The sequence below is a fragment of the Rhinatrema bivittatum genome, chromosome 10 (genome assembly GCF_901001135.1).
Source record: "Rhinatrema bivittatum chromosome 10, aRhiBiv1.1, whole genome shotgun sequence".
NCBI lineage: Eukaryota > Metazoa > Chordata > Amphibia > Gymnophiona > Rhinatrematidae > Rhinatrema > Rhinatrema bivittatum.
In genome coordinates, this window is record NC_042624.1 from 77,519,069 (window position 1) to 77,546,341 (window position 27,273).

A 27,273-nucleotide genomic window follows, 5' to 3' on the forward strand; every position below is an offset into this window, starting at 1 on the left:
AAGAAACTTGCCCAACACTGTTTTGCACATGACTGGGTTGGGGCAAGTATCTTGTGGTACTTTCCTGTTTAATGACAGAGACTAACACAAATAGAAATGTTTGTCATGTGAATGCCTCAATCTGTCCATTCTGCTGGTTTGAGAACTACATGTATTTTTATGGTTTAGCAACACATTTGCTTTCAAAGCTTTACACTACTGGCATCTCATTATGTTCATTTTGTATGTCACCCTACAAAGATGGCATGAACATCTTTCCTTGGATTAGGTAAAATATCTAAAAATTGCTAGTTACAGGTTACTGTACCTTGGCCACACTTATCACAAATAACCATTTCATTTGGTGCTTCTGAATACTCTTCCTGACATATTGTACAGACCATTTCCCCACTTTCAGTGGCCCCTGTAAACAAATACATAGAAACTTTATGATGTAATAACTAAAATTACAAATCACATGAATAACGTTAATTACATTTTAATAGTAAGGCAACATTTGCGCTTAGCCTTGAGAATTAAACTTTAGTTCTAGTACTCCTAATTTTATGACTTTCAAATTAATTTAACTTCTAATGCCTCAGTTTACTTAACTATAATAGACAGTTATAAAATTATCCAGCCAGTATGCAGATAAACATATGCATATAGCCTGTATGCACATAAGTTTATCTGCAGTAAGCAGTGATGTTCCTGGGGTCAGGGCAGGAGAGAGGTTTTTACTTATGCACACTTTTGCATTTTCAAAAATATCCACGTTAATTTTGCTGAAAAACCTCTGCGCACTATTTAGCAGGTGTAAATGTGTGCAAGGCGGTTTTGGCGGGATAATTTTCAAAAAGTATGCACTTTTCATTTAAAAATTGGTGTAACTTATGCTCATGTAATACAAAATATGTGCAGGCTGTTACACAGATACCCCCTAAATGTGGCTGTCTGAAATGATACAATTGTAAACTACATTGGGATCCTACTTGAAAGAAAGGCACCATATAAACAAGTGATCATCTTCAGGGCCACTATGAGCAAAGGGGGTAGATGCCCTGTGCCTTGAATAGCAGGGGGCCCATGGTTTGAGCACTTATGGCTCTGCCTCAATTAGTGGTCAGTACCCCAAATCTCAAATGGCAGAGAACAGCCCTCTGCTTCCTGTTCCACCACTTATTTATTAGAAATTTGTATACCAAAAAAATCAATATTTTTAAGTGCTTCACAAAATTACATTAATAAAATCATAAAATAAAAACATAAAACAGTAAAACAAGGCATGAATAAAAATAACATAGGTAAAACAAAACACTCATAACACAGTGAGCTTGCACATTCTGCCATACTGCAATTATACACCATATCTTCACGACCAAAATTTTTCTTAGATGATTAGTAAAGACCATTTTAAAACCAGCTTCAATCCAATAAATAAATACCATTGTCCATCAAAGAAAACCTAACAGAGCTTAAAAACAGAACCATATATACAATAGTATAAAGGGAACAGGAAGAGGAGAGATGGGGGGTAGGGGGGAGAGCCTGAGCAGAGAGGAACATGAAACACAGCAAAGAGGAGCACGATCTTCTCAAATTTAAAAGAAAAATTTGAACATAAATTTTGCTCATCTAAAGAGTACTGTGATACCGATAGGAGACAATCCACATCTACTAGGAGACAGAGAAATACTGAATGGCTGAGGTCATTGCAGGGGTATATCTAGGGTGATGTCATCTTTGAAACCTGACTCCATCTCCATTTGCTAGCAGGGGAGAACATAACCCATTGGTCCTGAGTCCATCTGGCTACATGCTAGGAAATGAGGGATTTGGAGGAAGAGGATCTCAGAAGAGGAAACTGGAGAAGGGTTGGAGGGAAGATGGGGAAATAAGGGGAGAAGGGAGATCCTGGATCAGAGGGGTGGGGGGGAAGCAGGATCCACATACACCTCTTCTCCAGATGCCAATCCCTTCCTCTTGCTCATTCACATGCTTCAGTCCCCCCTCATTCACTCTCCTCCTCCCTGCATCTCCTCAATCACTTTCTCCTGCATACCCTCCAATTTCCTCACTCATCTTCCCATCTCAACTTGGGAGTTTGGCGACTTGGTATTCCACAATGTTCAAAGCACAACAAATCAACTCCAGTAGTAGAAGAAGATGTGGCCCAAGATGCTGCATTGCCTCCTCCTAGCCCCAAGTCATGATCATGGAGAGTGATGAGAGGAGAGATGGTCAACCACTGATGCTTCTCCTTTCTCTTCAACATGGCTCTCAGTTTCCTGTAGTGATTCCATGGCAGCCAGCCAATTCCAATGCAGGGGTCAGATTTTATGACCCTTACCATACCATCACAAGAGGCTGGGGGCCTTGCTCATAACTATATACCAGCTGATTAACTGCTTCACAATCATTAGCCATTTCCTATACATTCATTACATTCCTGAACAGGCCAGTTAAATTACTACCTTCAAACTGCTGTCACATTCAATGAGAAAAAAATTTGAGACACGAAGAGAGTCAATTATTCATTGCCCAAATCAATAATGATTTTACAATAGAAAATAAGAGAAATTTTTTGGAACCCAATTAAATGTTATGGCCAAGCACAAATCCCAAGGATTTACATACTAGGAAATGGCTAAATTAATCAAATCAGTCTGTTCCCTATTTGTGAAAGAAACACACCATGTCAAAAATTTTCAGTCAGGTCCTTAACATACAGACAGGCCGATGCAATATTGGCATGCGTTAAATGGGCGCTCATAATTGAGTGCCCACTCTCAACGCACACCAATCCTGCTCTCCCGGCTGCTCAATTAATATTTAAATGGGCTGCCATGGTAAAAAGGAGGCGCTAGGGAAAATTGTACACTCCTACCACCTCGTCGGCATCGGGCACCCAGGAGAGGCGGCTGTCAGCAGTTTAGAAAAACGGACACTCAATTTTACGAACATCCATTTTCCTAACCCATGCACAGACATGGGTTAGGAAAATGGACGCTCGTCAATTGAGCATCCGTTTTCCTAACCTGACCACCAGCGACATTTTTTAATTTTCTTTCCCCGGTTCCTCCAACTTAATATCCCCACAATATTAAGCCTCCGGGGCAGGCGTTAATTTTTGAAAATAAAAATGTTCACTTCGGGTGCATATTTTTTTTTTTGCATTGGGGAGTAATAGCTAATAGCCTCATCAACATGAATTTATATGTGATGAGCTCTATTAGCTTCGTGCTGGTTTGGACACGCGTTTTGGATGCGCTAATCCCCTTATTGCATGAGGGGTTTAGTTCACGGGTCCAAGCGCCTGTAAAGCCGTGCGCTCAGCCAAGTGCACTATATTGCATCAGCCTAAGTCTGCTCATTCCCTCGCTGCAACAAGATAGTAAAGAACACAAAAGATGGCTGGGAAACCTAGCCTCCACCCATATATACTACACTTTACTTACCTGCCTATCTTTGTGCAGTGATGGGGTTCCAAACTGAAGCTGGTGTTTTGAGTCCCCAGCAAACTTGGTTTACCCCTTCTGACAAGATGAGTATTATCCCAAAGAAGGAAATCAAAGGAAAGAGAGAAAAAGAGAGAGAAAACAAGAGGCTGAGGGAGAAGAGAAAAAGTATATATTTTCACAGAAATATTTATTCAGGCGCTTTTTAAAAGCAAATGTTGCTTACCTGTAACAGGTGTTCTCACAGGACAGCAGGATGTTAGTCCTCACATATGGGTGACATCCCAGGATGGAGTCCAATCACAGAACACTTCTGTCAAAGTTTCCAGAACTTTGACTGGTCCCTACTGGGCATGCCCAGCATGGCACCAACCCTGCAGGAAGTGCCGAAAAATAAAATAAGAAACGTAACAAACCCAACACCGTGGGGTGGCGGGCGGGTTTAGTGAAGACTAACATCCTGCTGTCCTGTGAGAACACCTGTTACAGGTAAGCAACATTTGTTTTCTCACAGGACAAGCAGGATGGTAGTCCTCACATATGGGTGAGTACCGAGCTGAGGATGTCCGAGCATGCACCAAATGTACACAAGCGTGCAAGGCACTAGGCCTGGGAAGAAATTTGGCCGAGCGCATCCTGAACCCCACCGAGCAGGCAGAAGGATGTTGGTACATCACACATTGTAAATAGGTTGCGCAAGACAGACTGGAAGAAGACGGAATCTTGTCTTCCGGCTTTGTCTAAGCAATAATGGGCTGTAAAAGTATGGAGAGAACTCCAGGTAGCAGCCCTGCAAATGTCAGGAAGCAGCACTAAGCGTAGATGTGCTACTGAAGTCGCCATGGCACTCACAGAGTGTGCTTTAACACGGTCTTGAAGGGGAATGCCTGCTTGTTGATAGCAAAAGGATATGCAGTCCGCCAACCAGGAGGAGAGAGTCTGCTTACCCGCAGGCTGCTCCAATTTGGTGGAATGAACGAGACAAACAATTGAGTGCTTTTCCTGTGGGCAGCTCTACGGTCTAGGTAGAACGCTAGAGCCCGTTTGCAGTCAAGGGTATGCAGAGCCTGCTCTCCTGGATTGGAATGGGGCCTGGGAAAAAAGGTAGGTAGAATAATGGATTGATTGAGATGAAACTCCGAAACTTCCTTAGGTAAGAACTTAGGGTGAGTGCGGAGTACTGCCCGGTCCTGCAGAAGTTTAGTGTAAGGCGGATAGGTAACTAGAGCCTGCAATTCACTAACTCTGCGAGCGGAAGTGATTGCCAGAAGGAAAATCACTTTCCAAGTGAGATATTGAAGGTCACAGGATTGAAGAGGCTCAAATGGTGATTTCATGAGCCGACCCAAAACCAGGTTGAGGTTCCAAGAAGGGGCTGGAGGACGCAAAGGAGGCTTGAGGTGAAGCAAGCCCTTCAAGAAACATGTTACAAGGGGTTGTACTGATATGGGAACATCCCCGACACCTCTATGGAAGGCAGCTACCGCACTAACATGCATTCTGATGGAGGAAGTTTTTAGACCTGACTCTGACAAGTGCCAGAGATAGTCCAGAAACTTCATGATTGGACAGGTAAAGGGGTCAAGGGACTGAGAAAAGCACCATGATGTAAACCTGGTCCATTTGTAAGAATAAGATTTTCTCGTGGAAGGCTTCCATGAAGCAATCAGGACACGGGAAACTGGTTCAGAAAGGTTAAGTGGCTAAAGGATTAACCTTTCAACATCCATGCCGTCAGGGACAAGGCTTGAAGGTTGGGGTGGCGTAGGCACCTATCATTTTGAGTGATTAGAAGCGGGTTCTTTCCCAAGGGAATGTGCCTGCGAATGAAGAGATTCTGAAGTACTGGAAACCACACTTGGCGCGGCCAGTGAGGTGCTATCAGGATCATGGTTCCCTTGTCCCGACGTAACTTCACGAGAGTCTTTGCAAGAAGTGGAAGTGGAGGGAATGCATATAGGAGACCGGATGCCCATGATAGGGAGAATGCGTCTCTTGGTTGATGGTGTTGGCTGCACGTGAGAGAGCAGAAATTGTCTACTTTGTGATTTTGAGGTGACGCAAAGAGGTTTATTTAAGGATAACCCATTGTTGGAAGATCGAGTTTGCTACTGAGGGGTTGAGAGACCATTCGTGCGGTTGAAAGGTGCGACTCAGCTTGTCTGCCAACACATTGTCCACTCTGAAGTACATCGAGTGGGAGAGGGCCTCCGCCCATATCTGTGCAGTTTCTTGACACAGAAGGTAGGAGCCCGTGCCTCCCTGCTTGTTGATGTACCACATGGCCACCTGGTTGTCCGTCTGGATCAGGATGACTTGATTGGAGAGGTGAACCTGAAAGACCCTGAGAGCATATCTGATTGCTCGAAGCTCCAGGAAATTTATTTGGTGTTTGGCTTCCTCTGGAGACTAAGATCCTTGTGTCTGCAGGTCGGCCACATGGGCTCCCCAACCGAGGTTGGAAGCATCAGTGGTGAGAGTTATTTGAGGGTCTGGAGCCTGGAAGGGTAAGCCTTGGAGGAGATTGACCTGATTTCTCCACCAGGCAAGAAACTGACTGAGTGAGTCGGTTACATGGACAATGGTCGACAGGGGCTGAATGGATTGAGTCCATTGTGACCTTAGGGTCCACTGCATGACTCTCATGGCCAAGCGGGCCACTGGGGTGACCTGAACTGAGGACGTCATGTGTTCCAGGAGGATGAGAAAGTGGCGTGCAGTCGTGGAGTGCTGAGACTGCAGCTGGTGTGCAAGAGACAAGAGAGTGAGAGCTCGCTGTTGAGGCAGAAAAGCCTTTGCCTGCAAGGTGTCCAAGTCTGCCCCAATCAACGATAAGTTTTGAGATAGGACTAAGTAGGATTTGTCGTAGTTGACGAGAAATCCTAGCGAAATTAGTGTGTGTAAGCTAAGATGTAGGGACGACAGAGCAGCTTGCTGAGTGGGAGCCCTGATTAACCAATCGTCTAGAGCAGAGCTTTCCAAACTGTGTGTCGGGACACGTTAGTGTGTCGCCTGCAGTGTGCAGGTGTGTCGCGCAAGCCTGGTCAACTCTGATGCGAGTTTGGGCTTTTTTTTTTCCTAGAGATTCACTTTTTTTTTTCAGTTTATGGGTTGCTTATTATTGGGTGATTTTTGCTGTCAATCGCGTTTTTTGGGGGGGCTTGGTGGGTGGAACGAGCCCAGCCATCCTTGCATTGGCTGCTGCTGCCGATGAGGCCTGGCCATGAAGAGTACTGACTGCAAGCAGCAGTGTCTGGTGATCATGGAAGGGAGTGAAGCACTTAACTGGCAACAATCAAAAAGACGAGGTACATGAGTGTGGGGGCCAGACATGTGCTGGGGGGAGAGAGATGAGTGAGTGGTGGGCAAACGTGCTGGGGGGACAGACATGTGCTTGAGGGGGAGAGATATGAGTGTGTGGGGTACAGACGTGCTGGGGGGAGGAGAAAGATGAGTGTGTGGGGGACAGACAATTTGTTTTATTATTGTTTCTCATAAATTATAACAATAACATGAATCTTGGAATATATATTTTTAATATAAATTTAAGGTTTTCATGAGATAGGTTGTGTCGTGAAACATTTTATTTATGTATATATTTAAGGAAACATACATAAATTGTCGAAATATGTTTCGTTCGTTTAACCTTTAACCTCTGGTTTACTAGTAGACTGAATTACCATGTCCCGAAATTATGTTTGTCTAAAAAGTGTGTCACCAACATGAAAAGTTTGGAAAGCTCTGGTCTAGAGGAAGGCTGCAACTACGACGAGGCATTTTGTGAAGACTCGTGGTGCAGACGCGAGGACGAATGGAAGCACTCGGTACTGATAGGGCTTGGGGCCTAGCAGAAATCTCAGGAATTTGCGATGAGATGGAGTTATCGCAATATGAGTGTATGCGTCCTGGAGTACTAGAAAGCAGAGCCAATCTCCTCTTTGCAGAAGAGGAAGAAGAGAACCCAAGGTTACCATTTTGAACTTCTCTCGCTGGAGGTACTTATTGAGGGCACGTAGGTCCAGAACTGGACGCATGCCTCCCGATTTTTTGGGGATTAGAAAGTACCGGAAATAGAACCCTAGGCCACGCTGAGAGTAGGGCACTGGTTCTATTGCCTTGGACTGGAGGAGGAGGGAGACTTCCTGTTCCAGAAGGATGGAGTGATCAGATGTTCTCCACATCAGTCGAGGTGGGGAGTCCAGTGGAATGGAAAGAAAGTTCAGATAGATGATAACCCTGAGCAATTATCGCCAGGACCCACTGGTCTGAGGTGATTGAGTGCTACCTGTTGTTGAAATGGCACAATCGACCTCCTACTGGTATGTGGGGTAATGGAAGCTGGATGCAGGAGTTAAAAACCGGAAGCAGGGCCCGGCTCAGGAGCTGATTGCAGTTTTTGTTTTCGTGTCTGACGAGACTGGGCTTTTTGAAATGGTCTCATAGAACGGGTTCTAGTTGGTGGCGGGTAGGATTTCTTTGGACGGAAGAATGACTTCTTAGAGTCCTTCCGGAAGGGCTGTTTTGAAGAGTACTCAGAAGGCATCAGAGAGAGCGGTCTTAGGGTCTCATGATGGTCCTTGAGTTCAGCCACTGTTCGCCAAACAGATTATCTCCTACACTAGGCAGGTCGGATAATCTGTCTTGTACTTCAGGGCGAAGGTCGGAAGACTTGAGCCAGGGCCATCGTCTTCCAGAGATAGCAGCTGCAGATACCCTGGTAGCAGTGTCAAAGATATCGTAAGATGATCTGATCTCATGCTTGCCTGCCTCAAAACCCTTATTTACTAGGGTTTGGAGTTGATCTTGAAATTGCTGAGGCAGGGAGTCTGTCAAGGCTTGTATTTGCTTAAATAACACCCTATTATATTGGGTCATATAGAGCTGATAAGCGGCAATTCTGGAGATGAGCACTGATCCCTGGAAGACACGGCGACCAACGGCATCTAGAAATTTCTGTTCCTTGCCTGGGGGAAAGGAAGTGTGAGGTTTTGATCTCCTTGCTCTTTTCTGGGCAGATTCTACAACCACAGATTGGTGATCCAATTGAGGTTTGTGAAATCCTGGAGCTGACTGAACAAGATAGGTGGTGTCAGCTTTCCTGTGCACTGGAGCAACAGAGCCAGGATGTTCCCAGTTCTTTTTGAGGAGGTCCAGAAGAACCTGGTGGATAGGGATGGAGATTGTTTCCTTGGGAGCATCCAGGAATTGTAGTAACTCCATCATTTGATACCTATCATTCTGTTCCATCTGTAATTGGAAGGGAACCAATTCAGACATCTCCTTCACAAAATTTATAAGGGAAAGGTCTTCTGGAGGAGAATGCTTTCTACTTTCAGTAGGTGAAGGTGGAGAAGGCAAGTCATCGGTGTCTGGTGAAGAATCATCAGTCCAGGAATCATAGGGATCAGCAACTGCTCCTCTAGGGGCTAGAGGAGGACGAGGCGGTGGGATCCCTGAAGGTCCATGTCTAGGCTCCGAAGGACTCAAAGGAATAACTGGAGGCACCGATGACGGCATTGAAGGATGGCTCGGTGGGGCCAATGGACGTATTGGCACCGATGGGTGCATCGGACTTGTCGGCATCGCTGGCTGAGGCTTCGGCAAAACTCCCGATGGAGGGATGCGGAACGGTGTTTCTCCTCCCGATGACAAAGCAAGCGGGGAGGGCACCGGAGCCATCGGTGACCCGGGATCCATTGGAGGAAAAGCGGCTATAAGCGCTTCCATCCTCAAGAGCAGCGGTGCCAATGCTGTTGGAATCGGGTCGGTGGTCGGTTCCGCAATCGGTACTGGTGTCGAAGGAACCTGGAGTCAATGCATCGCCTTGTCGATGGCCTCCTGAACCATCCGGTCCAGTTCTTCTTGGAGACCTGGAGCAAGCAGCCCCGGCTCCGGAACAGAAGAAGGAGGGACCATCGTTAAAGGCGGAGTCGCAGCTACCGATACCCTGTTGGGTGAGGGTTGCCTCGGTGACCCGGTCACCGAAAAGGTCAGTGCCTTTTCTGGATGGGGTTTCTTTGACGGCAGCTCGGATGATGGCGAGGTCGATGATCCGAGACTTTCAATGCCGGTGGCGATGTTTATCCCTACGATCCCCACAATCCTGAGAGGGAGTAGAGGGTGTTAAAGGCTGAGAAGACGTCGATGCCAGATGGTCACCGGCCGGAGGTCGATGCTGGCGCGAAGATGATGGTGCTGGTTCTGGCGATGTCAATGCAATAGACGGCATCGGGGTTTGAGCACAGAAGAGAAGTTCCATCTTCTCCATTCTAGCCTTGCGACCTTTTGGTGTCATTAGGGCACATTTGGTGCAGGTTAGGACATCGTGCTCACATCAGAGGCACATTACACAGATTTTGTGAGGGTCTGTGATGGACATGGTGCGATTACAGTCCGGGCACCGGCGGAACCCCGACGCCATGGCAAAAATTGAGCCGCGGTACAGTCGACAGCCAGTAGGCCGCGAGGGCCAAACTAGACGGTAATCGACGGAAAACAGGTAAAAAACTTACCAGAGTGCCGCCGCTTGAAAAGTTGAAGGAGGGACCCCTGTGGGGTAAATTAAATTCTAGTAATTCTGTGAGGAAAATTCCTGTCAGGAATCTCTACAGAGCTCCTTAACCGCATGGCTACTACTGTGCGGAAAAGAGAAGACTGAAGGGGGACCCCTGCTGGCTGCAGGGTTAGTGCCATGCTGGGCATGCCCAATAGGGGCCAGTCAAAGTTCTGGAAACTTTGACAGAAGTGTTCCGTGATTGGGCTCCATCCTGTGATGTCACCCATATGTGAGGACTACCATCCTGCTTGTCCTGTGAGAATGTCCTTTACATTGCAAAATGTGTTAGTAAACAAGAAAGAGAGAATTTGACACTTGAAACTAAAAATGTAAGTGTTAAACTAGAATATTTTCATTTGAACTTGCCTGTTTGTATATCCTTCCAGAGAACCCAGGATTTAGAGTTGTCTTCAAATATGATGAAGCAGCTCTGCTTAAATGTGTTTATCTGAAGAAAAAGTACATCATTTTAAAATAGTGATCAATATTTCAAATTATGTTAATACTTATTTTAAGCATGTTTTCTAGAAGTTATGAACTCAGTGAAAAATATATCCAATTACTGGTAAGATATAGACAAAAAAAACCCTGCCTGCAATGAATAAATGGTTTTATAGTTGATACACCATTTACTACCTGACATTAGAACGGATGATGCTGTGGATTGATTACAGGTACAAATACCTGTAATCAATATCGAAAAGAGGAGAATAGTAATTTAAAGTCAAGGCTATTTTAGGGCTATTTAGTGGGACTTTTTTAACCTGTCAATGTAAATCAGATGTCCATAAATCATCTCTATAAATCGAACCTTATCTGGCAGCCTCAAAAGAGAAATCAAAAGATTGGATGAGAAAATAAAACTAATACCCTCTCAAAGAGAAAGGTCATGTTTCCAAAACAGAAGTGAGAGACAATTAAGACTTTCTAACCGTACTTAACATAACCAGAAGATTTCAGATTCCACTATTGACAAGCTGTGAGTTTCATGAACACAAAATTATTACTCCTTTAAATTTTCAACCAAACTAAGAATTGCATTTCTTTTCTTAGCTGATATCAGTTTTGAATTTATGTAACACTAGGGTTTTACACTTGTATATCAAAAATGCTAGTGTCAAATAAGTAAACTTGGTTTGGAAACAGATAAATGAGTACCACAACCAATCACTTTAGTTCATAAAGCATTTGCAATATTTAGTGCAATAGCAGGCAGTAACTCAGATTTGCATTGTTGGATATGAATTACCTTTTTGATAGTTCCAAGATAAAACAAGCCATCTGACCATCTAGCTAGGACATCCTGACCTTCTTCAAATTTACATGCTGGTCTTTTGATTTTCTGTCCATGTCGTGAAGACAGCTTGGTCAGGGACACCAGGGTCTTTTGATTTCGACGGAAGGGAGACCGCTTCTGGACCAGTAAATTACCCAACCCTGTAGAGTCTCTGTGGAAAAAAAAAAAAATATATATAGCAAGTTTGCTTACCATAAACAGTGTTTTCCATAGATAACAGGATGAATTAGCCATAACACATGGGTGATGTCATCTGGTGGCACCAAACACACTAGTTAGTAGAACTTTTAGCTCTACTGAGCATGTGTGGGAATTCCCACATGGGTGTTGCCTCACAAGCCTCCTTAGTCGAGTGTGCAGCTGAATTTAGCTAGGTAGTCAACCCTCCACTTCAGGGAGGTAGGTGGGTATTTAGCATGGCTAATTGATCCTGCTACCTACGGAAAACAGTTTACGGTAAGCAAATTTGCTTTTCCTTCAATAAGCAGGGCTAAGTTAGCCATGTCATGATGGGATTACCAAAGCTGAGGGTTGCAGTAGAACCTTTAGTGAATAAGCAACCTGGACCTTAATGTAGAGAGTAGGGGATGCATAAGCTATACAAAAATGCTTTTATGAATTTACCATCACTTTTTGAGAGGTTGTCCAGACAGCAATTGGACATAAAGGTGTGTACTGATGACCAGTTTGCAGTTTTGCACATATTTTTGAGAAGTACTGCTCGCAGATGAGCAATGGATGAACTTTAACAGAGTCTGTAATTTGTAGGCCTGCAGCTGTGTAGCAATGCTGGATGCAGTCCAATATCCAGCTGGACAATGCACGTTTGGTGAATGCTATGTCAAGTTTGCTAGGATGGTAAAATATGAACAGCAGCAAAGCTTGACAATGTAGCAGGATTCTTCTCTTGTAGAAGGCCAAAGCTCTTTTACAATTCAAATTATGAAGGGCTTTCTCCCTTTCATGTGCAGTACAATGCACCGATTAATATGGAAAGCCAATATGACTTTTAGTAGAAACTTCAGGTGGGTGCACAGCACCACCCAATTGTGGAAGAATTGCATATATGGCGGATAACGAACTAATACTTGAAGTTCTCTATTTTGACTGATGGTACCACAAGAAATGTTACTTTTCATGTCAAAAACTTGAGAAGCAGAGTCTAACGGTTTGAAAGGGTGGCTTCATTAATTGAGATGAAACATTCAGTTCCCATGGCACTGGAGGTTTCTGTACTGGAGGTTTAATTTTTTCCTAATCCTTTCATAAATCTCAATACCAATGGAGCTGAGATAGTGACTTATATTCAAGTTGACAGAAAACCTATCATGCCAAGATGTATGCTTACTGAGGAAGGCGAGGCTTGATTCAGAAAGCAAGCACAAATAGATTACCAAATGTTTGAAAAAACGGACCAAGGCATTATGTTGACACCATATAGAGAATCTGTTTCAGTCAAAGCCATAGGCTCTCCAGCTGATGGCTTCAGATACTATCACTATGGATAAAACAAGATCTGAAATTACTGAGTGTTCAACATCCAAGTTGTTAGGCTGTGGGATAAGCGATTTGGATGGAATAGATTTCTTTCCTCGAGTGAATGTTGGATTTGTTTGTCCGTCCGTCCGTACCCCCCCCCCACCCAGATGGATTGGAGGACTGCTGGAAAACTGTACAAGATAGTAGATGGTAGATAACTTAGCGACGGTATAGAAAAGATTTTAAATAAATAAATAAATAAATAGATAAAATGCTAACCAAATCTGCTTGGGCCATGGCCTTAGCACTTTTTGCACTATTCTGGGGATAAATGGAATTTGTGAAAAATCTTACATGAGATCTGCATCTCAATTGTGCAGGAAAGCGTTCTGAGCTATCCTGAGTTTGTTAGGTAGAAAAGAACAAAATTTCTCCAGATGCAAATAGGTTGTTCGCTGGAAGACCCCATAAGTCAAACAGTGCATTGGCTGTTGACTGTTGCAGACTATGCATGCAGATGGGAAACTCTGCTCAAACAATCCACTAGCATGGAGGAGATCCCTGGAAGATAGGTGGCATGCAGGACAGCTTGAAATTTGCATGCCAATTCCCATATATTTATCTTTTCCTGGCATAAAGTACATGACCCTGTGCCACCCTGTTTGTTCACTTAAACATGGCCACTTGATTGTTGGTTTGAAGGACATTTCCTTTTAACACTCACCACAGAAAAATATTCAAATTCTAATGTCACCTCAGTAAAAGCTATACAAATACCCTCTGCTATCAGAAATAGTGTAATAATGCAAAACCATGCCAAAAAAAAAAAAAAAAAAAAAAAGTACTCTGAACCTATATGGGGGATGTTCGGTAAAAGACTATCTTTAACAAGGAGTTGCCGCAATAAAAATTTCATAAATGATTAATCATAAAGTACACCAGGAACTCACTCATTTCTTGCACTTGTGTGGATGCTTACTATTGTGAGTGCAAGTGGTACTCCGGTGTGTTGTTGGATTTACTTCCCCTATAGCAAATCTGCCATATCATAACACACAAACTGCCAGACTAAAAATGTAACATCTATCTTAAAAACACAACACCGCAAATATTACACCAGGCGCAAAAACACCAACATACCTCTCATTAGAAAAACTGAACAAATCAGACCGCTCTAGATCAAAGGACTAAACCAAGAACCATTTTGGGAGTTTGTCTATGTTTTTGGTTGCTCTACGTCTATCACAATTTTTATTTGCAATTAAACAAAAAAAAATAAACCACCACAATAATATGAACTGTTTATACTTGCACTCTATAGGTTAATGCAATTAGACAGCATGACTAACGGTCCTACAAATTTTAAATGATTCATTTTATAATTTGATCCGGAGAATCTTATTTTTCACTGTATAATTTTCCTGGTGCTATTCAGTATATTTGCGCTTGCGTGTGAGAGAGATACCCATGCCAGAAATGATATTCAAAGGTGATGATTCCGCACAACTGAAATAAATTTCAGTGAACCTGGAAGATGTACTAGGGTAAATTGACAAATTAAAGAGTAGCAAATTACCTGAACCAGGTGATATATATCCCAGAGTGCTGAAAGAACTGAAAAATGAAAACTGCGGACTTGCTATTAGTAATTTGTAAACTATCATTAAAATCATCTATGGTACCTGAAGACTGGAGGATTGCCAATGTAATGCCAATTTTAAAAAAGGGCTCAAGGGGTGATCCAGGAAACTATAGACCAGTGAGACTGACATCTGTGCCAGGCAAAATGGTAGAAACTATCAAAGAACAAAACTGAACATTTAGACAGGCATAGTTTAATGGGACAAAGCCAACAGATTTTTTAAGGAAGTAAACTAACATGTAGATAAAGATGAGCCAGTAGATATAGTGTATCTCGATTACCAGAAAGCATTTGACTAAGTCCCTCATGAGAGGCTTCTTAGGAAATTAAAAAGTTATGGTACAGGGGACAGTGTCCTATTGTGGATTGCGAACTGGTAAAAAAATAAATAAATAATAGAAAAAGTAGGGCTAAATGGTAAATTATCCCAATGGAGAAAGATGAATAGTGGCGTGCCCCAGGAATCTGTTCTGGGACCACTGCTTTTTAATATATTTATAAATAATCTGGAAATGGGGACAAGGAGTGAGGTGATCAAATTTGCTGATGACCCCAAATTATTCAAAATTGTTAAATCACGAGAGGATTGTGAGAAATTACAAAAGAACCTTGCAAAGCTAATATGCAAATAGCAAATGAATTTTAATGTGGAGAAGTGCAAATAATGCACTTAAGAGGAACCCAAATTATAAGTACACGATGCAAGGTTCCACATTAGGAGTCATTCACGAAAATAATCTAGGCTTCATTATTGATAAGACATTGAAATCTTCTGATCAGTGTGCAGTAGCAGCCAAGAAAGCAAATAGAATGCTAGGAATTATTAGGAAAGGAATGGAGAATAAAACAGAATATCATAATGGCTCTGTATTGCTCCATGGTGCTTCCTCATCTTGAATATTATGTGTAGTTCTGGTCACATCATCTCAAAAAAGATATAGCAGAATTAGAAAAGGTACAGAGAAGGGCAACCAAAATGATAAAGGGGATGTAATGATTCTCCTATGAGAAAAGGCTAAAGAGGTTAGGACTCTTCAGTTTGAAGAAGAGACGGCTGACAGGAGATATAAGAGGTCTATAAAATGAGTGGAGTGGAACAAGTAAAGGTTAATTAGTTGTTTAATCTTTCAAACAGTACAAAGACTAGGGGACACAATGAAATTACTAGGTGATAGATTTAAAATTAATAGGAGAAAATATCTTTTTTTCTTTTTTTTTTTACACTTAACTCATAATTAAGCTCTGGAATTTGTTGTCAGAGGATGTGGTGAAAGCTGTTAGTATAGCTGCATTTAAAAAAGGTTTGGACAAGTTTCTGGAGGAAAGTCCATAAATTAAGGTGGATTTGGGGAAATCCACTGCATATCCCTGGGATAAGCAGCATGGAATCTTTCTACCCCTTGGGATCCTGCCAGGTACTTGTGACCTGAATTGGCCACAGTTGGAAACAGGATACTGGGCTTGATGGACCTTTGGTCTGAACCAGTATGGCATGTCTTATTTTCTTATGAGGAACCAGTGAAGTGGAGCTCTTTCCTTACGAATGCGAGGGTTTAGCTACCAGTGTAATTCCCATTTCATATTTCTTTATACTTGTACTTTAGTTGTCAAGGGTTGAGTTCGCTGTTCCCACTCACAGCATAGTCTTTACTGCAATCGATGGAGGTGGATTAGTGGAACTACATGAACACCGCCTTATGACCTAAAACAACCAGGACTTCTCTGGCTATCAAACGCTGCAAGTTTAATAGCTTGTGAATGAGTAATCTCAATGTTTGCCCGTCCAACAAAAGAAAAGCTCTTTCCTGCAGTGAAACTATCCATTACCCAATACATTTTATTTCTGGGTCAGCACTAGATTTTATTTCTTTAAATTCACCAGAAATCCCAATTTCTGTAGAAGCTGAATTGACATTTGTTGGGATTTGGCCATTATTAACCAATCACCCAGATAGGGGAAGACTTGGATTCCCTGCCACCTTAAGTGTGATGCTACTACAGCCACGCATTTGGTGAAAACAACACCTGGAGCTGCTGACCTGTATTGATAATGGAAAGAATCCACTTTGAAGTGGTGGGATGAATGGGTATGTGGGCATATGCATCCTTCAGTTTGAAAGTGCACATCCATTTTCCTTTTGGACGTAGGGAAGAATTATGTTGCGGGAATTAATTTTGAATTTCTCTTGGTGCAGATACTTAAGGTTTATCAGATCCAGAATGGGTCTCAGTCCCAGAGAAGTTTGGGGGATGAGAAAGTACCAGGAGTAGAATCCCTGTTAATGTTGGAACTTCAGCTCTATTGCTCATCTCTGAAAAAGCAATTCCATTTCCAGATGCAGTTGCATCAAGTGACAAAAGTCCGGCTTGACGACAACTGTGAGGAAGATATGGTAGCCGGGAGAAACACAAACAATATCCAGATTCTATAATCCTGAGAACCCAGTGGTCTTTGGTCATCTTGCACCACTCCTCCAAGAAGGCCTAGATTCTCCCTGCTAAGGGAGCGGGTGGTTATTGAATATTTGAAGTGATAAAAAATATGATAAACATATTTGGGCTGGACTTGTTGCATCATTTCAGTTTGATAGCATTCGCATTGAAAAGCACAAGCTGGAACCTGTTGCTGAGCAGAAAGAGATGGGAGCCAGTATCTTTGCAAAGACCGGAAACAATGTCTCTGGAAATGTGGCCTCTTAAAAACATAAAAGGATAGTCTTCAGAAGATAGTTGTTCTGGTCCTGTCGAGGGATTGGATCTCTGCATTCTGCTCATCAGTGCAACCATTTCTCTGAACTTCTCTCCAAAAAAGTGTTCCCCCTGATAAGGCACATCTGCCAACTTCTCATGATCACCACCACATATGCAGCTGGCTCTCCACCAGGTCATTCACCAAACTCAGATTAAAGAAGTTGAGGTACGCAATATAGTATTCAAATACTTCCCGAAATTGTCAAGCAACTTTGGATTCTTCCCTGGAGGTGTATTGGAATAATTTCTTGCTTTGCTTTTATTCAGGGTGGATTCTGGGATAACAGATTGATAAGATATTTGAACTAGTCCAAATCCTGGTGATTTCTGAGCCCTGTATTTGAGGTCTAACTTTCTTGCCATATGGGTATGAGATGGGGTTTTCCTACATTCTCATTTGCAGCTGTTGCAGATTATTCTGAACTGGAATAGGTTTTGGTTCTGCTGGACTGTCTAAAATTTGAAGGAACCAAAGACCTCTGTCCAAGGATTTTTATCCTTATGCACATTCACTCTAAGTGTTTTTCCCAATTTATCTAAAACTTTGAATAAGCAAGGTCTTTCGGAGAGGAATGCTTTGGAGGTTCCCGTAGCGGGTTAGAGGGTATCCCTGCTAATCCCTACTCGGATTTTGAAGGTGTGGGAACACTTATCCAGGATCCCAATGATGAAGATGGTGAATTGGGGGGAGGGGGGGTTGCCTTAGAGCACAATAGCCCTGGTGGACAAACGCTGAATGGCTAAACCCCACTGCAAGTGAATGAGACAAAGAAGAACCTCCTAGAAGGGGTTATGATGGCATATTTCCCTGAATTGGGGATACTGGGACTCCATCCTGTAGGAGTGCGTTAGCAAAACTGGAGAGAAGATGAGCAAGATGAGATACAATATGAAGAAACTGTCCAGGAAGGCGGGAGGGTTAGCATGGCTAATTCATCTGCTATCTACGGAAAATACCATTTACGATAAGCAAACTTGCTCTTTTCCTGTAGATAAGAATTATGAATTAACCATGCTGTCTGAGATTCCCAGCAGAAGTATTGCGCGCACATTGTGCTAATCATATGTCCATGATACAGTGAAATAACGTGCTCAAGACAGAGGAAAGATGCGAACAGTTCTTATGTGTTGCCTGCGAAGCATTCAAGTAGTTCCTGACGTGAGAATTGTCTTTCCCATATGTGCGTCCTCCGTGGTCAGCTTGTTTAAACAGTAGTGGGATATGAACTTATGTAGTGAGGACCATGTGGCCGCTTTAAAAATGTCCAGAAGAGGCACTTCGTGGAGATGAGCTATTGACGCAGCTAAAGCGCGGACCTGGTATGCCTTGGGGGTGGCGGACAGGGTTTCCAAGCGCTTCTGATAGCAGAACTGAATGCATTTCGAGATTCAGGATGAGAGTGTCCTCTTGGAGACTGGAAGTCCTGGGGCATTTGGGTTAAAGGAGAAGAAGAACTGGGAGGCTCTGCGGTCAGAATGAGTGCGGCGTTTATAGTAGGCGAGTGTTCGTTTACAATCCAGCGTGTGGAGTCTGCGTTCGCCCTCATTGGCATGAGGTAAAATGTCGAGAGGGCGATGGATTGGTTGATGTGGAAAGCAGATACCACTTTCGGGAGGAAGGTGGGATGTGTGCGCAGCATAACCTTGTCATGATAAAACTCCAGGTAGGGCGGGTAGTGTACTAGGGCTTGTAGCTCGCTGACCCGCCTAGCAGAGGTGAGGGCAACCATGAAGAGTATTTTCCAAGACAGGAACCTGGAATGACAAGTGTCCATGGTTCGAAGGGTGGTAGCATTAATTGCTCTAGCACTACATTTATATCCCATGGGACTGGAGGTTTTCAGACCGGGGGCCGGAGACATAGAACCCCCTTCATGAATCTGGAGTTGAGTTGGTGACAAGAGATTGGCGCCTCATTGAGAGGGGAGTGGTAGGCGGCTATGGCACTGAGGTGAACTCGAACCGAAGCTGTGGCCAATCCTGACCAGTAGAGCAGATGGAAGAAAGTCCAGGAGACGTTCCGGTGGGCAGGTGAGCGGATCTGTGCCATTAATCGAGCACCAAAAGGCATAGCGTGCCCATTTCCGTTGATAGCTGAGTCTTGTAGAGGGTTTCCTGGATGAGACTATAATATTCTGAAGCGGAGGAGAAAGGTTTAGGTGGTGGAATACCAACCTTTCAATCGCCACGCAGTGAGATTCAGAGATGAATATAGCGGATGAAGCAGAGAGCCCTCTTCTTGGGTGAGGCAGTGTGAACTGTTGCCCAGGGGGATTGGTTGGGCCACCGATAACTGAACTAAGTAGATGTACCACAGTTGCCTGGCCCATGCTGGAGTGATGAGAATCAGGTCCGCGTTGTCTGCGATGCACTTCTGGACTGTGCGAGAGATGAGAGGTATCGGAGGGAAAGTGTAGAAAAGACCCTCTGTCCAGTCTATGAGGAATGTGTCCTGCGATAGTCTGTGGTAACTGGGATACACAGAGCAAAAGATCTTGACCTTTCTGTTCTGTTGCAAAGAGGTCGATTCAAGGAAGACCTCAAGTGTGAAATATGTGAATTGCCACTTCCTGATGAAGCTCCCCACTCGTGGGGGTGAAATATCCTGCTCAGTCTGTTGGCTCTGGAATTGTTGATTCCAGGCAGGTAAGTGGCTTGAAGGGAGATGGACCTGCTCTCTGCCCATTCCAGGATCCAGACAGCTTCTCTGCAAAGGTTCCAGGAACCTGACCCTCCTTTCTTGATGTAGAACATGGCAATTTGATTGTCCCTGTGGACCATGACAGTCTTTCCGCGGAAGGTATGGTCGAAGTCCCAAAGAGCGTTCCAAATGGCCCTGAGTTCCAGGAGGTTTATTTGTTGTGACCGTTCCCAGGTGGACCATAGGCCCTGAGCCTGTAGGTGGGTGAGATGGGCACCCCACCCCTTGGTGGAAGTGTCCGTGGTGAGGACTCTGTGAATTGGCGGGGGCCAGAGGCGAGCCCAATGTGAGCGTCAATGGTGTTAGCCACCAGTCCAAATCCCTTTTCATACTGGACATGATGGTGACAGGAGTGGAAAGAGGATTGAGGAACTGGCTCCATTGAGACTTCAGGCCCTATTGCATAAAGAAATTTTATTAAAAAGAAACAAGTTTAAAAAAACACTTAAAAGTCGAGTGCAGGAAACGGATGCTCAACTTACAAGCGTCCGTTTCCTGAACCCCCGGAGTCTGTTTTCCTAACCGACAGATGGCCGAGTTAGGAAAACCGATCGGGGTTGCGTTAGCAAGGAGGCGCTAGGGGCGCGCAGGTGACCCTAGCGCCTCCTTGCTAACGCAACCCCCTAATTTAAATATTGCATGGTGCCCCCCCTTGGGGGTGCCTGGGGCACGTTAAAGTGGGCGCTGGCTGTTCAGCGCCCGCTTTCCACGCAAATTTATTGCATTGGCCCCTCTGTTAGGTACTAATTAACCCATGCAGATTGTCACACTTTTGTTGGGTAATGTTTAGCCTTGCAGTATTGTTTGCAGGCCTTACCCAGCCTACTTGGAAAACTCATAGGAGTTTCACAGATTAGTACTTAACGCTATAGAAAAGACCAGAACAGTTTAACCTTGGGGAGTTACCCATTCCCCTGAGGTAAGTGCATATGCTCAGCTGCAGTCCTCTCTCCAGCACATGTACATCCACAAAAAAAAAAAAATCTCAGCCACTACTTACCTGCTGGTAGCTGGCAAGGCTTCTACTTACTTCTGCTGCTCTTTCACCTGCGAAAGAGGGAAGCAAGGGTGGAGAGAGCGAGAGTGCCTTACAAGCCTCTTGAGAATCCGGGAATCACTCTCTGCAGCTAAGTGATCACTGTTATGCTACAGCGCCCACAAGGCACTGGGACAGGCACTGTTCTCTGGAGGTTTCGCAGGCCCACATACAAGAAGGGACCTTCCAGGAACTCAACCAGGCTCAGGGCCTGGGAAATGCTGCCACTGGAATGACCCAGGAACTCAACCAGGGCAGAGCCTAGGAGACTGCTCCCACTGGGAGAATTAACACCTAGGAGTAGTTGTCCCAGAGCCATAGGGACTCAACTAGGCCAGGGTACACACCCCGACTCTGGGAGCTGCATCCTCTTCATATGTCTGCCTTTGCAGAAGACAGGGAACTACTAGTTTTGGTCAGGGCCACACATCCTCCACATCTCCTTTATAGCCCTAAGTGAGGTCATGAAAAAGATATGTCCTCCGTCTTTCAAGCTGAGGAGGAGGAAAATCCAAATTGTAATGTCTGATCTAGAATATGATAAGGAAAGTGACAATGTTGACTTAAAATGGAAAGAAAATCAAAGAACATTCAAGAATGTATAGTTGAGCATCCTTAAAATAACATTTCAATATAATTAGTTAAGTCAGCTATATTAAAATGTACAGCCAGTAGCAAATAAATATTATATATTAAAGACCAGCAGGACACAAAAGTAACTTACTTAAACCATCATAACTTTAATAATTTTAGGCCAAATTCCTGTATTTGCTTGAGCAAATCAAGAAGTGTAAGTTCCCCAAATAAACATGGCAACTCAATCACTAATAGGCTCTAAAAGGAAAGACAGGAACCTAAACACTCACTAGGCAAAACGTTTTTATACATATTTTTGTCACCACAGAACATAAGTACTGTTTGGTAGCATCAAAGCAGTTCAGCCATTAACATATTAGTTAAAAATCAAGTGAAACTAGCAATTTTTTTTTAAACAAATCATGATCCAAAACAGCCCATAAAAAATGAACAGGTCAATACAGTAAAGTGCGGCCGCGGTTACCCTGCTTCTAACCCGCTTTCTACTCACTTTTCGGCCGCGTTAGTCCAACCCGCGATACACTATCCCCTTTAACCCATTCTTACCGCCTCTTTAAATCACCGGGTAACCCCTTCCGCCCATGACATGTATATTAGATGTAAACGATCGAATTAGCTATTCCCTCCCATACAGTAACGCGCCCCCCCAACTATCGCTTTTTTAACCTGCAGTTTTGCCGCGCGTTTAACCTGCTAACTTACCGCCTACCCTTACCCCTGCGTTAGAGGCAGGGGTAAGGGTAGGCGGCAAACTTTCCCCCAGCCCCCGCTCACCTGCCCTGGCCGCGTCCATGGGTGCTGGTCTCCGGGGCAGCCCCAGTCCTCTCTCCCCTCCTCCCGAAGCAACGAAAGCAGAAAAAGCGAAAAAATAAAAAATCAACGAGTCTCCAGCAATCACGGATCCTCCGGAGACTTCCTTTTCTTGCAGCCCTCCTCCGGAGACGGACCGTGGCTCCCCTGCCTCCCGGGGGCAGCCGGCGGCAAAAGCGGCCCCGCCGGCGAAAAGTCGAAAAAGCGAAAAAAAAAAAAATCGACGAGTCTCCCCGCCGGCGGAAAAACAATGACAGCAATGTCAGTAATGAGGAAGCATCCTTTCCGAAGAGGCCCTTGGCTGGCTCACGATTTCCGGCAGAGATGTTTTGTGCTTAGAGCTAGTGGCAGGTCCCTTCCTACGGCACACAGACTTGCCCATCTTTTAAATGATCTGACATGACCAGATCAGGCCGTGTCCATTTCCACCAGGCCTCCCTTAACACCCAGTCAACCAAAACATAACCCCACCCCCCTCTCCCGCCCCAGAATGTGCACACTTCCAGAACTGTATGCTTCACCATCGGGCCAGACTTGACCTTGGATCCTTTCCCATGTCTTAGGCTGAAGCACCGTCCATGGGAGCCTTGTTCTTAACCATTAACACCCTTTTAAACTTAACCACTGGAACCAGATTCAAAACAAGGTTGCACCATGCCTTTCAGTCTGGAAGAGAGTTCTGAGTACCCTGGGCGAAACGGTGACAGGACCCGACAGGCCCTTGCCCTGGTTTTAAACGTAGGCCGCTCCCCTTCCAAGCTTTGAAAGTCTTTTTTTTGTGTGTGTGTGTGTTTTTGTCGCTTCCTTGCTGCCATTTCCCAGCATCGGCCTGAATGGAAAAGCTCGCCTCTTGAGCCACGGTTCGGAAAGAGCCACACAAGCGCGGGCTATTGAAGGGGAAACGGCTGGGGAGCAGGGGAGGGAAGGCAGAAATGCAGTGGGGCCCAGGTGGCCCGTGCAGGACAGACCTGGGCCTAGCTTTTCATTGAGCAGGTGGCCGCAGGACCTTCCACCACCCTCCATCCTCGTGCCAAGAAGCAAGATTCTGACAGCCAGCGCAAAACCAAAACCACGGGTTTTCCCGGGAGTTGTTTCGTTTCCACCACTGAAGTGGCTGCATTCTAGTTCCTGATGCACCACAAGCACAGGAGGGGAAAAAAAAAAGTGCATTAGAATCCAGCGTAGGAAAGGACTGTGAATGAATTATTGCTGCTCAGGCAGATGTGAACCCTACAGCGCCTTGTCCCCTACCTGAGGGGTTTTCCAGAAAAAGGGGGATAAGTAGGCAATGCCCGCATAGTTTGGAGGATGCCAGATGGTAGCAATCAGTTCCTGCCCTACCAAGCGGGAAAAATCGAAAAAAAAAAAGTAGCAACAAAGTGACTTACTTTTCTTGCAGCCCTCCTCCGGAGACGGACATCGGCGGAGACGGACCGCAGCTCCCCTGCCTCCCGGAGGCAGCTGCCGGCAAAGATGGATGCCTGCATGGGCGAAAGCGGCCCCTCTGCGTGCAATTGGGCCGCTCAAGGCATGACGTCACGACGTTTGGCGTCACAGCATGTGACGTCACATCTTGAGCGGCCCAATTGCACGCACAGGGGCCGCTTTCGCCCGTGCAGGCATCCATCTTCGCCGGCGGCCCCCCAGGAGGCAGGGGAGCTGCGGTCCATCTCTGGAGGAGGGCTGCAAGAAAAGTAAGTTGCTTCGTTGCTTTATACTTTACATGTCGTTTCACCAGTCCTCTCTCCCCCACTCCCTGCGCCTTGCTTCGGGAGGAGGGGAGAGAGGGACTGGCAATCCCGAGCGTAGGAGAACCGTCCACTTCCTGGTACCTGTCATTTCAAATGTCATTTGAAATGACATTTGAAATGACAGATACCAGCGTGTCCGCGAAGCGTTAGGCCAGCGCACCCAGGATACTGTATAGCGCTCTATACAGTAAAATGGGTTGCGCGGGCCTAACGCTTCACGGACGCTTCTTGGACGCGGCTTGCATTTGCAAGCTATTTACATACAGTATCGAGCAGTAGGTGAGCCGGACTGTGCGTGCGGCAACCGTGGGTGCGCCCGGCACTAACGCAGCTCTTCCTACCGCTCCTTACTGTATCGGCCTGGAAGTGACTGCCAGGATATATGCTTTAGACCAAGCACATCACTGATCTATTTAAGCACCACTGCTTCTGCCTTATCCTGCAGCTTATACTCTTCCCTGATAGCCAATAGGCCACATAAGACATAAAAGCAGCACTGCAGCGTGCACTTCCTTCTTTCCTATGCTTTTCTCAAGAACTTCTTCAGTTTTTAATTTAGAGAAGGCTTGTTCTTTTTGCATTTGGTACATTGTGGGTCTCCTCATCACAGGTCTAATTCTACCAGAGCCCACTGTATTCCTGGTTTTTAAAGAATTTCTTAATGACCTGTTTGAGTGGGGGGGTATACCTGTTGGCTGCTCTTCTGTCAAGAATGGGTGACTGTGGGTCCTACCTGAGCCTAATGAATCTTAAAAACTTTTAGGAGCAGAGAAATTTTTTCCTTACATCTTTCTGTTTATTTTGCTTATTAAGTTGCATTTTTTCTTTTGTCATTTTTAATGAGAAATTACTACTTACTTGATAATTTCCTTTTCTTTAGGACACTCAGATGAATCCAGAACAAATGGATTATGAACTCCTACCATCAGATGGAAACGGAGCAAGCTGACATCACAGTACATATATCCCTGCAGTGACCTCAGTCCGCCAGTATTCACTTCAAAAGAAACTGGATAGATTAGTTAAAAATCTTGATTAAAAACAATTATGTCAAAACTCAGCCAACAAGCAACACTGAGCTCCAATAAGATCATAACAGCACTAGTCTAGGAACTGGAGTAACATTTACCAATAAACCCTGTAACATGTAGGCACACAGGAGGAACAATATGCAACTACATGGCAGCCAAGGGAGGGAAGCTGGATTCATTGGACTGTCCTAAAGTAAAGAAAATTATCAGGTAAATAGTAATTTCTCATTTCCTAGTGTCCAGTCAAACGAATCCAGAATAAGTGGGATGTACCCAAGTTACTCTCGAATAGGGTGGGAGGCTGCCCGCGATGCAGACAAAACCGCACGCACAAATGCCGCATCCTCCTGGGCCTGAACATCCAGGCAATAAATACCTGGAAAAGGTGTGTTAGGAGGACCACATCACAGCTCGGCAAATGTCGATGGGAGTCAACAATTTAACTTCTGCCCATGATACTGCCTGAGCTCAAGTGGAATGAACCTGAACCTGACTAGGCAATGGCTTGCCAGCATGCACATATGCAGCTGTGACTGCCTCCTTAATCCAGCAAGCTATAGTAGCCCACGAGGCTGGCTGGCTCTCCTTGTCTAGTACTGCCATGAAGGACAAACAGGAGATCAGACTTCCACAAAGGTTCAGTAACCTCCAGATACTTGATAATGTCTCTCTTTACATCCAAGGGTCACAACAGACAATACTCCTCTGCAAATCTTGCTTTATCCAGAGACAGCAGGGAGATGGTCCGAATTTAAGTAAAACCCAGTGACTTCCTTCAGTAAAAAGAAAGGAACAGTACACAGCTGTACCACCCCTGGTGTCACCTAGAGAAATGGCTCCTGGCAAGAAAAGGACTGCAATTCAGAAACCCTACGCACAAAACAAATTGTCACAAGAAACACAGTTTTCAGAGTCAGCAACCACAAGGACAGAGTACGCAGTGGTCTAAACATAGGGCCTGCCAAAAATTCCAAGACCAAAGTAAGACTCCACAGGGGCACCGGAAACTAAAGGAGGACAAAGATGTTTCACTCCTTTCAGAAAACGGGCCACATCAGGATGAGTCAACAAGGATCCACCATTTACCTGACCCCTGAAACAGGCAAGAGCCACTATTTGTACCTTTAGGGAATTAAGAGCCAAGCCATCTTGCAAAAATTCCAAAATAAGCGGAATCTTGTCCAAGGAAGGAAGAGCAACTCTATCCTTACACCAGGCCTAAACACCCTCCAAACTCGCATATAGGCCAAGGAAGTGGAGAACTTCCTAGCTCTTAGCAAGGTAGAAATCACTGTGGCAGAGTATCCATGTTTTAGCAAGCGAGCCCTTTCAAGGACCATACTGTAAGACAAAATTTAATTGGACCTTTGTGAAGAACAGGTCCCTGACACAACAGGTTATCTTGGAAAAGGTCCTGGGAGCAGTGGCCAGACCAAAGGGCAGTGCCCGAAACTGAAAGTGGCATCCCAAAATTGTGAACCGTATGAAGCACTGATGCTCTTAGTCGAATGGGAATGTGAAGATAAACCTCAGACAGATCCAAGGAGGTCAGGAATTCTCCCGAATGCACAGGCATTATTACAGAGTGCAATGTTACCATGCAAAAATTCTTCACTCGCAGATGATGGCTGATGCCTTTGAGGTCCAGGATGGAACAAAAGGAGCCCTCCTTCTTTGGCCCATTGAAATAAATGGAACATCGCTCTGTATTTTCTTGAGACATGGGCACTGGGACCACAGCCCTCAGACTGAGGTGCCTTGTCAACATAACCGCTACTGCCTGCTGCTTCTGTGGAGAGTGGCAGAGAGATGCCATGAACATGTCCCGAGGAATACTGCAAAACTCCATTGATAGCTGTCTCATATCACCTCCAGGACCCACTTATCTGATGTGATCTCGACCCACTTCTGATAAAAGAGAGAGAGAGATGACCACCTATCTCCTGTTCCCGGAAGTGGGTCAGCAAACTTTCATTGGGAGGGTCGGGAAGGTCCGCCAGCCAAGCCTGTGCCTCATCTGAGCTGTCGAGGATGAAAGGACAGACCTAATGAAGGGCCGAGTCCTCTGAAAGGTCACTCCTCTATAGGGCCGAAAATGCTGGGATCCTCTAGCACGACCTCTCATGATAAGGGAGTGCTGCACCTTTCTTATCTTCCGGCAAATGAGGAACTGGAGATTAACCCC

General features: G+C 44.9%; 1 protein-coding gene across 8 annotated transcripts in view; it reads right to left on the reverse strand.

Moving 5' to 3' along the window:
• Window positions 1-27,273, reverse strand: part of MTF2 (metal response element binding transcription factor 2) — a 144,908-nt gene that overhangs the window by 113,117 nt on the left and 4,518 nt on the right. For 7 of the 8 annotated variants that reach the window (XR_003858958.1, XM_029618303.1, XM_029618301.1 and 4 more), the window contains exons 2-4: window positions 11,243-11,441; window positions 10,360-10,441; window positions 308-403 (exon numbers count right to left, since the gene is read on the reverse strand). Coding sequence is in view for 7 of the 8 variants with exons in the window: in XM_029618303.1 (XP_029474163.1) it covers window positions 308-403; window positions 10,360-10,441; window positions 11,243-11,441 (377 nt within the window). In the remaining variant the exon portion in view is untranslated. Of the gene's footprint in view, window positions 1-307; window positions 404-3,437; window positions 3,566-10,359; window positions 10,442-11,242; window positions 11,442-27,273 lie in introns of those variants that run through there. The other variant, XM_029618304.1, reaches the window with a different exon arrangement.